The 13,395-nt window shown below is 38.5% G+C and overlaps 1 protein-coding gene across 3 annotated transcripts in view; it reads left to right on the forward strand.

The window, feature by feature from the left end:
- Positions 1 to 13,395, forward strand: part of FCHSD2 (FCH and double SH3 domains 2) — a 303,585-nt gene that overhangs the window by 270,543 nt on the left and 19,647 nt on the right. For all 3 annotated transcript variants that reach the window (XM_060018316.1, XM_060018315.2, XM_060018314.2), the window contains exon 13: positions 5,634 to 5,795. In XM_060018316.1, the coding sequence (XP_059874299.1) occupies positions 5,634 to 5,795 (162 nt within the window). The remainder of the gene's footprint in view (positions 1 to 5,633; positions 5,796 to 13,395) is intronic.

Genomic DNA, 13,395 nt, shown 5'->3' on the forward strand with positions numbered 1-13,395 from the left:
CAGAAGGTTCTTTTGTGGCCAGGCAGCAGCTGATCTGCTTTCTTTCGTATAGGTTAGTTCAACTCCAACAACATGAATAATAGATCACTTGATATTGTCCTATACATCACATATAAAGATCACCCCACACACTTTTATCCAGCCTTATTTTTTATCATAATCTCAGTTTGATGAGTTATTATGTATTCAAGTTCACTAATCCTTTCTTCTGTAGTGTATAACCTGCTATTAAGGCTATCCTGTGAATTGTGATTTCAGATATTACATTTTTAGCTCTATGAATTATATTTGGTTCTTTATATCTTCCAGTTCACTCCCATTTATCTTCATGTTGTCCTTTAAATCCTTAAGTATGTTTATGATAGTGACTTTAAAGTCCTCATCTACTCATTCCGTCATATCTGTGATTTCTGGCTCTCTTTCTATTGACTGATGTTTCCTTTGGTTATGGCTCATATTTTTCTGCTATTCAAATACTTAGTACTATTTTTTACTGAATACTAGGAATTGTGACTGTTTGGCTGTTGAGTTTCTGGATTCTCTTTTCTTATTTTAAAGCCTGTTGAGTTTTGTTTGGGCAGCCAGCTCAGTTTGATCTGTTCAAGGCCTGTTTTTAAGCTTTGGGTTGGTTTAGAGTAGCCTTTCCAGTAGGGCTAATTTAGCCTTATTACTAATGAATTTCCTTTCTGCAGTTTCTTCTTTTGCCATGAGTATCCAACAAGGTCTCTGGTCTCTCAACTCTGGCTGGACGGAACTGCAACATCTTTCAGCCCTATACAATCTCTGGGAGTTTTTCAGTTCACAGCTCAACGGTAGATGTTCTTTCCCCAGCACTTATTCTTTACAGAGTCTCCTCATGGAGTCCCACCTTATGTATTACAATTTATTATAGATTTTTATCCATTTAATCTATTTTCAGTATTACAGTTGTCCTTCTTTAAGCCCAATATTGTCTAAATTTGGCCATTGAGAGTCCATTTAAGCTGACTTCTGTGTCCTTTTGACATTACTCCCACTAGTCTTTGAACATTTTTTGCTTTCTAGCACAACAAGCTATCTTAGGCTCACCTTGTATTTTCCCTGCCCAGACTTAGAATTAGCCTTTTCTCCAAGAAGCTCTGCTTTCTTTTAATATAGAATAGTATTTAGACACCAAAGTCTAGGCTGTGAAGGTGCTTATTGTTATGGGTGTCATTTATTTCTTGGCCCTTCCTTTGTTGTTAGAGCTAGGAATTTTTTTTTAATCATGAGTTCATATTGATATTTTCAATTCAAATTTAAAATTGGAAAGATTTTATTAAACTTCTTTATTTTATATTTGTATCTTTTTATCTTATATTGAAATTTTAAGTTCCTAATAATATTATACGATATTTTATTTGCCTTATCTTACATCTATATTAAACGGTTTCAAAATTACAATGCAAATATTATTAATAGTAAATTGCTGAGTGAAATTTAAGATTTCTTTGAATGTAGAATATATCTCTACAAGGGTTTCTGCTTCTGATAATAAGGGGCTAGCTTATATCCTCTTTTAGATAACAATTATTAATAAGGGTAAAAATATTTAAAATACCTATTTGATAGAACTGGAAAATGACCCAAAGCATATAAAATCTAGAGGGGAAAAGACTCTTCAGAGAATGGGACTATTCATGGTGACATTTACATTTTACAGCTCTTTGTGAGGGGCTGTACAACTAAAATTCAAGCAGAGAAGGGCTTCCCTGGTGGCGCAGTGGTTAAGAATCTTCCTGCCAATGCAGGGGACACGGGTTCGAACCCTGTCCCAGGAAGATCCCAGATGCTGCGGAGCAACTAAGCCCGTGTGCCACAACTACTGAGGCTGTGCTGTAGCGCCTGTGAGCTACAACTCCTGAACCCCGTGCACCTAGAGCCCCTGCTCCACAAGAAGACAAGCCACTGCAGTGAGAAGCCTGCGCACCGCAACAAAGAATAGCTCCCACGCCCAGCACCGAATACCCAACGCAGCCAAAAATAAATAAATAAATTTATTTATTTATTTTAAAAAATTCAAGCAGAGAGCCTAAGTCTTACTGGCTTGAGCTTGGATGTCAGGAAGTTCTCAAATTTGCATATAAATAACCATCCAAATCCTTGGCTAAACCTAAATAGACATGTGCAGCAGAAACTCCAAGGAACTTGGCAAGAAACAACAGCTAGGGCTTCCCTGGTGGCGCAGTGGTTGAGAGTCCGCCTGCCAATGCAGGGGACACGGGTTCGTGCCCCGGTCCGGAGAGATCCCACATGCCGCGGAGCGGCTGGGCCCGTGAGCCATGGCCGCTGAGCCTGCAGGTCTGGAGCGTGTGCTCCGCAATGGGAGAGGTCACAACAGTGAGAGGCCCATGTACTGCAAAAAAAAAAAAAATCTAAGTTTGCAAATACCATGTTCCTCAATTGTTTGGTAAAGTACTGATAAGAATAAATCTTATGAAAACTAGATTACTTGGATTTGAGAAAACAGAATATACTTCTCTCTCTCTGTCTCTCTCTGTTTTCTTTGTTTCTTTGCTTCAGCAATTAAATGACTTACATTTATAATTTCCAAGAAGAGGTTTGTTGGTTCACTTATTTTTCAAAAACATTTCATTGCTTATATTAGTTTAAAATGCATACTAGAATGGTGCTGAGACAACTGGATATCCACATGCAGAAGAATGAAGTTGGACCCCTACTTCACACCATATAAAAAAATAAACTCAACTCAAAATGATCAAACACCCAAATATAACAGCTAAAGCTATAAAACTATTTTAAAAAACATAGGGATAAATCTTTGTGACCTTGGATTAATTTCTTAGATAAGACACCAAAAGCCCAAGCAACAAAAGAAAAAAATAGATAAATTGGACTTAATCAAACTTTTAAAACTTTTATGCTTCACAAGACACTATCAAGAAGTGAAAGACCCACATAATGGGAAAAAAAATATTTGCAAATCATGTATCTGATAAGGGACTTTGATCTAGAATACATCAAAAACTTACAATAAAAAGACAAAGGCAAAAGCAGTAAAAAGACAGCCCAATTTAAACATGGACAAAGGTTCTGAGTAGACATTTCTCCAAAGAAGATATATAATGATCAGTAAGCACGTGAAAAGATGACATCGTTAGTCATCAAGGAAATACAAATCAAAACCACAGTGAGATACCACTTCACATCCACTAGGATGGCTAGAATCAAAAAGGGCAGACATTAACAAGGTTTGCCAGGATGTAAAGAAATGGTAACCCTCACCCTGCTGGTGTGATTGTTAAATGAGGTTGCTGCTTTGAAAAACAATCTGAAATTTCCCCAAATGGTTAAACATACCATTACTTTATGACTAAGCAATTCCAGTCCTAGGTATATAGCCACGTGAAATGAAAACATATGTCCACACTAGAACTTGTATACTAATGTTTGTAGCAACATTATTCATATTAGCTGAAAAGTTGAAACAACCCATCACCTGACAAATGGATAAACAAAATGTGTTCTACCCACAGTATCCATAAAAAGAAATGAAATACTGATACATGTTACAGCATGGATGAACTTCAACAACATTATGCTAAGTAAAAGAAGCCAGACACAAAACACCATATATTGTATGGTTCTATTTATATTAAATGTTCAGAATAGACAAATCTATAGAGAGAAAGGGTAGATTAGTGGTCCCATAGGCTACAGGGAATAAGTGATAAGGGAGCAATAACTGAAGGATATGGGTTTTTTTTTGGAGATGATTAAAATATTCTAAAATTGTACTACTATATTTAAAATGGATAACCAACAAGGACCTACTGTATAGCACAGGGAATTCTGCTCAATATTATGTAACAACCTAAATGGAAAAGAATTTGAAAAAGAATAGATACATGAATATGAATAAGTGAATCACTTTGCTGTACACCTGAAACTATCACAAACATTGTTAATCAACTATACTCCAATAGAAAATAAAAAGTTAAAAAAAAATAAAATTGTGATAATTGCACATATCTGTGAATATACTGTAAGCCAATTGCATTATACACTTTAAATGGGTGAATTGTATGATATGTGCACTTCATCTCAGTAAAGTTGTTACCAAAAAAAATTATTAGAAGAATAAGATTTTTACAAGACCGTTTACCAAATAGTGTGCCTGCAAGCCAAAAACTTTATATAAAGGTCTATATGATATCCAAAACCATTGAATTGTGTACTTGGAAATGACTAAGATGGTGAATTTTATGTAATATGAATTTGTCTCTTTGTGTGTGTGTGGCCACACCATGCCGCATGTGGGATCTTAGTTCCCCAACCAGGAATCAAACCCGTGCCCCCTGCAGTGGAAGGGCAGAATCTTAACCACTGGACCACCAGGGAAGTCCCTTTATCTCATTTTAAAATCTTAGGAATACAATATAAATTCAGCAATGAGAGCTCAGTGAAACAAGTCAGATGTCAGATCCTTTTTGATACAAACTCCCTCAGCAGAGAATCCAGAGAGTGATCAGAATCGCATACCAGAAGGGCTCAGTGAGCATACTTGTTTGTCCAGGATGTCCACAGAAGGCCATCAAGTGAAGGTCCTCAAAATTATCTCAGTGGAGCCTTCAAATGTTGAAGGAAGAGACAACCACTCTAATATGAGGAAGAATGAAGCTGAGTTTAGTACTTGCTAAAACAAAAGAGAATGATACTTACAAAATACAATCTTTCTGACAAAGTAGAACCAATGCAAAGAGTTTTGAGAAGTGTGGATTTCAGGGGTTGGCAGATTTTCAAAACTGGGCATGTGTTACAGACTAGCTTTTAACTGGTGTGTAGGGATTGATGGACTGTTGGAAGCAGGAGTGGAAGCTTAACTGCTGATGATTACTGGAGTGAGGCTGTGGTTGATTGGCTGCCTTGCAGAAGCTTGGGGCTGTCACAGATTGGCTGACTCAGAGGCATGGCTATTGGAGTAAAGCAGTTACTGTTTGATTGGGACAGGTTTAAACTAATTCTATGATTACTTGCTTATGGCTTGGAACAAGAGCCAAAAAACAGACAGTGTTTCCTTTTCTTGAATTTGGAGCACAGGAACTTTTTATTCTCAATATCTTCTGTTTCTGACAGCTGCATCATAATTTAATATAAAATCTGTACTCAGTAGGCAGTCAGGAATTGTGGAAGTTTTTAAGCAGGGAAGTGACTGATGAGATGATTCGTAGACTTGTAAAAGATGGATTATAGAGGAGAAGAGAAAGTCCAGGAAATGGGTTAAAAGGCCGTTGAAAATGCTAAATTTTGGTATGTTCTGAGGCGTAGCCTTATTAAAAGGAAAGGAAAGCAGACTTTATGGTGCATTAACATCTTCCTTTTGATAAGTTATATTTGATGTAACTTGTCAAAATGCAAGTGTGCCTTTTTCCATTGTCAGCAAGCTCTGATTCCTGTTCTTGTGCTCCCTTCCCTCTTCCCTTCTTCCCCTGTTCCTCTCTCCCTCTTGCCAAGTGAAAAATTAACATCTATGACAAGGAAGAATTGCTAATGAACATCAAGATTGTTCTAATTAATAAATCAGGAGTAACTTAAAAACAATCAATTTGAGGAAAAAATGCTCTGATTTCTGACCATTTTCTTGGTTTTCTTAGATAATTAAGTTGAAAGCTGAAGCCCGGCTGGACCTACTAAAGCAGATTGGTGTTTCCGTGGACACATGGCTAAAGAGTGCAATGAACCAAGTGATGGAAGAACTGGAAAATGAGCGATGGGCCCGCCTTCCTGCAGTGACCAATAATGGAACGTTACACTCGGTACGGTTTCTCTTCTTGGATACGATGGGCTGACTTCACTGCAGGATGCTATTCTTTGACTATGTAGCCAAACTTGATAATGGCCAAAATTTTAAAGAAAAAATAATGGTTTTGCTAATGGTTTGGGGTTTTTTCCTTTAGTCTGTCACTAATTGAGTTAAATTTAGTGCAGGAAAGCGAGAAGAAAAAAATAGTGCTTTTCTTAAAATGTGCAGTGAAAAGTATGTTATCACTAGTAGCTTTATCATTATCCCACTCATGAAGTAGATATGTTTCTTGTCTGGAGGTAGCAGGATAAAACTTTTAGTCTGATGTTTCCAGAGTTTTCAGAGGTCTTCCCAGGGTAATGAAAATAAACATCCAGGGAGTTGTAAACAATTGTAAAGAAGGGAAAGGAACACAGTCTGTGGCTTAGTCTGTTTAGTTCACAAGGGCTGTCACACTCTGCTCACAGTGTCTTTCATCAGGGAGACAGTGCTGCAGGTATAGTTTTACAAACAAAGCCAGAACTCAAGCTTAAGTTTTCTTCCTCCAAATCCAGAGCTTTTTCCACTCTGATGTCATCCAGTTCAACCTTAGTTTTTCATCCTGGAGATCTGAGTATCAGAAAAGTTCAGTGATTTGCCTGATACTACATAGGTAGATATATAATGCCTCCCTGGTCAAACTAAAGTATTTTCTGCTGCTTTCTCCCTACCCATTATCCTCTCTCATCCAGTTTATTTCCATATGGCATTTATTACAATCTATACTTGTCTTCTTCTTTTCTTTTGTTTATTGTCTATCTTCTCTCGAATGTAATTTCCATGCCTACCTGGTTCACTGCTCTGCACAGCAAAGTACCTGGCACATAGTAGGTACTCAATAAATGTCTGTTGAAGGACAGAGAATGAATTGATAGATAGATGGAATGTAGCAAACTAAAAGCTAAAACTCTAATCTTCCGAATTTCCACTGTATCCGTAGTGCCTCTTCATTGTTTGTGCCTTTCAGATAAAAGGAATCCTTGCTAGAGAAATTGGCCAAAGTTTAAGAACATTCCTGGAAGTTTTATCAGTTTTTTCACATAGCATTCTGATTTTCTAATGAGAATACACTTGCATATTTAAAAAGGATTGTGTGTGGGTGTGCATATGAAGGAAAAACAATCTATTGAAGGTTTATTTTTATTTCACTATTAATGGTAATCTAACTGGGGGTAATAAGCACATATCACCCACATAACTTTGGGGTTAGAAGAACTTGCCCTGTTTCTAGTACAGCAGAGTTGCTCTGTCTCATGGAATGTCTCTTACTGTTGCATCTTTTAAAAGTCACAATTTCCATTTAATTCAGGTTATTCTATTGAACAGAACTTATGACGATGGCAAATTCCAGGCACATTTGTGCTTTTGGCTTCTTCAGCAGTACTGTTGGCAACCAATCAAACACATGATTTTCCTCAGACTAGCACCTTTTCTAACTAAATCAACTGGGTAGGCACTTATCACTTGTGTGCCTACTTCCTGGGCAAATTGGAGATGACTTGGTCTTTCTCCTCAGAGAGCTTACAAGCTGGTAGAGCAGACAGATTTTTATGAATCTTAACAATACATGGCAGTGTATGACTGAGCTATTGTGTAGCAAACTCGAATTGCTAACTCCTAACTCATCAACACACCTTGGAAAAAGTCTCTGGGTTTCAGAGATTCTAAGATCCCTTCCAGCTCCAAAATCTCATGATTTTGTGAAATGCTATCAGAAAAGCTTAATATACCTCATTTTATTGCACTTCACAAATAATTGCATTTTTTAATGAAGTGAAGGTTTCCTTTTTCATTATTATTATATTTGTTATGGTGATCTGTGATCAGTGATCTGTGATGTTACTACTGTAGTGTTTTGGGGCACCATGAATCTTACCCATTGGGATACTTAATTGATAAATGTTGTGTGTGTTCTGACTGCTCCCCCAACCAGCCATTCCTGTCTCTCTCCCTCTTCTCTGGCCTCCCTATACCCTGAGATGCAACAATATTGAAATTAGGCCACTTAATAACCTACAAAGTGTTCAAGTGAAAGGGAGAGTTGCACATCTCTCAATTTAAATCAAAAGCTAGAAATGATTAAGCTTAGTGAGGAAGGCATGTTGAAAACCAAGATAGGCCAAAAGCTAGGCCTCTTGAGCCACAGTTAGCCATGTTGTGAATGCAAAGGAAAAGTTCTTGAGGGAAATTAAAAGTGCTACTCCAGTGAATACATGAATGATAAGAAAGTAAAAAAGCCTTATTGCTGGTAGAGAAGAAGCTTTAGAGGTCTGGACAGATGATCAAACCAGCCACAACATCCCCTTAAGCCAAAGCCTTAATCCAGAGCAAGGCCCTAACTCTGTTCAATTCTGTGGAGGCTGAAAGAGGTGAGGAAGCTGCAGAAGAAAAGTTGGAAGCGAGCAGAGGTTCGTTCATGAGGTTTAAAGAGAGAAACAGTCCCATAATATAAAAGTGCAAGGTGAAGCAGCAAGTGCTGATGTGGAAGCTACAACAAGTTATCCAGAAGATCTAGCTAAGACCATTAATGAAGGTGGCTGCACTAAACAATAGATTTTCAGTGCAGACACAGTAGCCTTATTGTGGGAAAAGATGCCATCTAGGACTTTCATAGTTAGAGAGAAGTCAATGCCTGGCTTCAGAACTTCAAAGGACAGGCTGACTCTCGTTAGGGGCTAACGAAGCTGATGATTTTAAGTTGAAGCCAGTGCTCATTTACCATTCTGAAAATCCTAGGGCCCTTAAGAATTACGCTGAATCTACTCTGCTTATTCTCTGTAAATGTAACAATAAAGCCTGGATGACAGTGTATCTGTTTACAACATGGTTTTCTGAATATTTTAAGCCCACTGTTAAGATCTGCTACTCAGAAAAAAAGATTGCTTTCAAAATATTACTGCTCATTGACAATGCACCTGGTCACCCAAGAGCTCTGATGGAGATGTACAGTGAGACTTAACGTTGTTTTCATGCCTGCTAACACAATATCCCTTCTGTAGCCCATGGATCAAGGAGTAATTTTGATGTTCAAGTCTTATGAGTTAAGATGTACATTTCATAAGTCTATAGTTGCGATAGATAGTGATTCCTTTGATGGATCTAGGCAAAGTAAACTGAAAACCTTTTGGAAAGGATTCACCGTTCTAGATGCTATTTAGAACATTCATGATTCATGGGAAGAGGTCAAAATTTCAGTATGAACAGGACTTTGGAAGAGGTTGATTCCAACCCTCATGGATGACTTTGAGGGATTCAGGAATTCAGTGGAGGAAGTAACTGCAGATGTGGTGGAAATATCAAGAGAACTAAAATTAGAAGTGGAGCCTGAAGATGTGACTGAGTTGCTGCAATCTCATGATAAAACTTCAATGGATAAAGAGTTGCTTCTTACGGATGAGCAAAAAAAGTGGTTTCTTGGGACTTCCCTGGTGGCACAGTGGTTAAGAATCCACCTGCCAGTGCAGGGGACACAGGTTTCAACCCTGGTCCAGGAAGGTCCCACATACCGTGGAGCATATAAGCCTGTGCACCACAACTACTGAGCCCATGCACCCTAGAGCCCACATGCTGCAACCACTGAGCCTGCGTGCTGCAGCTACTGGAGCCGTGTGTCTAGAGCCCCTGCTCCACAACAAGAGAAGCCACTGCAATGAGAAGCCCATACACCACAACAAAGAGTAGCCCCTGCTCGCCACAACTAGAGAAAGCCCATGCGCAGCAATGAAGACCCAACGCAGCCAAAAAAATAAAATTAATTAAATTAAATTTTTTTTAAAAAGTGGTTTCTTGAGATGGAATCTATTCCTGGTGAAGATGTTGTAGATTGTTGATATGACAACAAAAGATTTAGACTATTGCATGAACTTAGTTGATAAATCAGGGTTTAAGAGGTTTGCCTCCAGTTTTGAAAGAAGTTCTACTGTGGGTGAAATGCTACGAAATAGCACTGCATGCTACAGAGAAATCGTTCATGAGAGGAAGAGTCAATGAATGCAGCAAACTTCAGTGCTGTCTTATTTTAAGAAACTGCCACGGCCACCCCAGCGCTCAGCAACCACCACCCTGATCGGTCAGCATCCATCAACATCGAGGCAAGACCCTCCACCAGCAAAAAGATTACGACTCGCTGAAGACTCAGATGATGGTTAGCATTTTTTGGCAATAAAGTATTTCTTAAGGTATGTAAATTTTTTTAGACATAATGGTATTGCATGCTTAATAACTACAGCATAGTGTAAACATAACTTTTATGTGCACTGGGAAACCAAAAAATTAGTTTGACTCGCTTGTGATAATCTCTTTACTGCGGTGGTCTGGAACCAAACCCATAATACTCCAAGGTTTGCCTATACCAGCTAGAAAAAGAGGAGAGAAGTTTGCCTCATGAAGGAAATGTCATTAAAGATAGTCCTTGAAGAATTTTAACAGGAGATAAAGAAAAGCTTCTGAGTATGAAGGAAGGAAATGAAGGAGATGTCCCTAGTATAGTGTCTGGCAGTGAGTAGTACAGTCTGGTTGTAAGTGTTGAATAAATTGGGTATTTTTGACAACTTTCCCAAAACAGCAGCTCATCTAGAGACATGTCATCCTCTGTGAAAGGAGCATTTTGCAATCCCATTCCACTCTTTCTTCCCTCTAGTCACTCTTACGGAGCCTGTGTCTTCCCACTTTCAGCCGAGGGATATAACAATATAAATAAAGGAAAAGTGTAGGCATAAAATAGTTTAATGAAATCCCAATATTTATTTAACCTGATTTTAAAGGACAGCCCTGAAATAATTTAGAGGGATTTGTATCTCTTCATACTGACAGCTGGCTGGCGAGGGGCAGGGAGCATAAATACACATTCTGAGGGCCAAATTATTTCTTCCATTATAGATGCCAACAAAAGCATTAGTCATCAGGTTTAGAATTCCCTTCCATCTGGAAAACATGGTTAATAGTACTGTTAGACATTACTAGTGTAAAGTACCCTATAGAAGGTAAGTGTTTTTAAAATATAGAGTCTGTTTACCTTATAGAATAAGGATAGAACTATATTTACTCGAATATTAACTCTTTGCCTTCTGTATTATGCTGTGGTACAGAATATAGGATTGGGAAGGAAAAAAAACACAGAATATAGCAATTTTTTTTAAACGGAGAGCATTCTACTGATATAATTATTCAGTTGATGGTTAACCAGAGTCTACATACAGCTTCCTATGATTGGATTGCTGCTAGTGACCCAGTCACCCCTTCTGTCACTCATCCCTCCCTTCTCTTATTTTCTTTTTTTTTTTTGCCAGTCTTAGAATTGTATTTGGGGGGGGGCACAGGGTGAGGAACTTGAGAGAATCAACCCTTGCATTTAGAGCACCAGGACTTGAAAAGCCAAGTGCAGTTTTGTAAGTCAGTATTTTAAATAATGCAACCTCTACCAGAATTTCTTGTTTTTTCTTCATCTCCATATTCTCGGAATAGGAATACTGATAAGGCTGTTTTAATTGTACAGCAAATGCGGGTGCAGTGCAAGTTCAAAACAAGTTTGGGAGCTGGTTTACGTGAACCTGAGTTAGTTGCTTTGCAATCAACAAGGTTTTTCATTCAACAGAATCTCGTGGGGCTTCTGGCTGAAGAACTTGCCCTCGTTCCTTCACCTCCGGCCATTCCTATCCGTCTTCTAACGTTTTTTTGGTTGTTTTTTTTTTTTAAGTTTTGGTTTTGAAATCATTTCTTCTTGCCGGGCCTCTAACTGGTTCTGTCAGTGGAGGACCCCTTCTTTCTCCCACTGATGAAAACAGGCCCTGCACTGACCCTGAACCTGAGATTTGGGGGTGACCCTTCATGCTGTGCAACTCTGACCTGCCCCTACTGAGATTTGGGGTGTGGGGGTGACCCCTCCACTGCATAACTGACGTTGCCCCCACACCCAGGTTGGTCTCTGGGCCTTTCCTTCTCTTATTTTCTTGCCTTCTCTTACTCAAAAACCCATACCCAGTTTACAACCTAATTTTGAAATTATGTTAATTGTAGAGTAGAAAGAGTTATATAACTAGATAATAAAAAATTAGGAAGTACAGTAGAGAAAAAATGACAAAAGCTCCATCCTTATAACACCACTGTTAGCAACTTGATTGAATTCCTTCCTCTTTCTACTATTCCTTTTTGAACATATTTATCATAATAAAGTTAATTTTGTATATTTTTATTTAACATTCCATATTGATGGTTGATCTTCATAATCATCCTTTTCATGCCTATAGTATTCCATCAGGAATGTGTTCACTTAACTGTTCTCTTTAGGTTTAATATTTAGATTGCCTCCGCATATTCTAAATAATACTCTTTAAAACATTTGTATGGGGGCTTCCCTGGTGGCGCAGTGGTTGAGAGTCTGCCTGCCGATGCAGGGGACACGGGTCCATGCCCCGGTCTGGGAAGATCCCACATGCCACGGAGCGGCTAGGCCCGTGAGCCATGGCCGCTGAGCCTGCGCATCCGGAGCCTGTGCTCCGCAACGGGAGAGGCCACAAGTCAGAGGCCCACGTACTGCAAAAAAAACACAAAAAAACAAAAAAAAAAACATTTATATGCATTTTTTTTCATGTTGGGGATTTTTTCTGTAAGGTATGTTCTTAGAAGTAGAACTACTGAGTCAGAGATTTTTAGTTTGAGGTTGGTTTATTTTTGTTCTTTCTGCTCTTTTTTTCCTCCTTAGATTCTCAAACTATAGCTGACAGTGTTTACATAACTTCCTTGTCTTCAGCCACTTCCCCCAACTACCATGCCAAGGCATCCGGACAATTACTCTGTTGTGTAGCCTCCCTAAGTATATGAGCATTTTGCAGAGTTGCATAGAAGTAAATTCTAGGGGACTTCCTTGGTGGTCCAGTGGCTAAGGCTCTGTGCTCCCAGTGCAGGGGGCCCATGTTTGATCCCTAGTCAGGGAACTAGATCCCACATACATGCCACAAGTAAGAGTTCGCAGACCGCGACTAAGAGTTTGCATGCTGCAACTAAAGAACCTACATGCCGCAACAAAGGTCGAAGATCCCGTGTGCCGCAACTAAGACCCAGTGCAGCCAAATAATTAAATAAATAAATTTTTTTTTTAAATCATTTTAAAAAAAATAAAAGAAAGAAGTTCTGACTCTACTCATTATGAAGACCATGTTGAATATGTGTTTGAAAGACAAGAATAAAGATTTTAAACCTTTAGGATGCTAGTTTGGTTCCCATCTGCCTCAATAATGCCTTATAGTCCTTGCATCCAGCAGGCTTTGTTTTTGTAATACAAAAATCTGTTTGTTGGCTTGAGCTAAATCCCAAAGAAAGAAACAATGGATTTTTGTAATGAAATAAATGTAAACTGCAGAAAATAATGGAACACACAACAATCTTCAATTGCTTTTATATTTACTGTATTTCCAAATGGGCAGTCATCTTTTTATTGGACTAAACTCCATACTCAAAATATCCACACTTTTAATGAAACTAACATTTCAAATTCCCGGTAACATCAGTTTAATTCAATTCAGTAAGCATGTATTGAGCCTGCACTGCTCATGAGACCCTTTGCTAGGTGCTGGGAA

Source organism: Delphinus delphis, chromosome 8 (assembly GCF_949987515.2).
Source record: "Delphinus delphis chromosome 8, mDelDel1.2, whole genome shotgun sequence".
Taxonomy (NCBI): domain Eukaryota; kingdom Metazoa; phylum Chordata; class Mammalia; order Artiodactyla; family Delphinidae; genus Delphinus; species Delphinus delphis.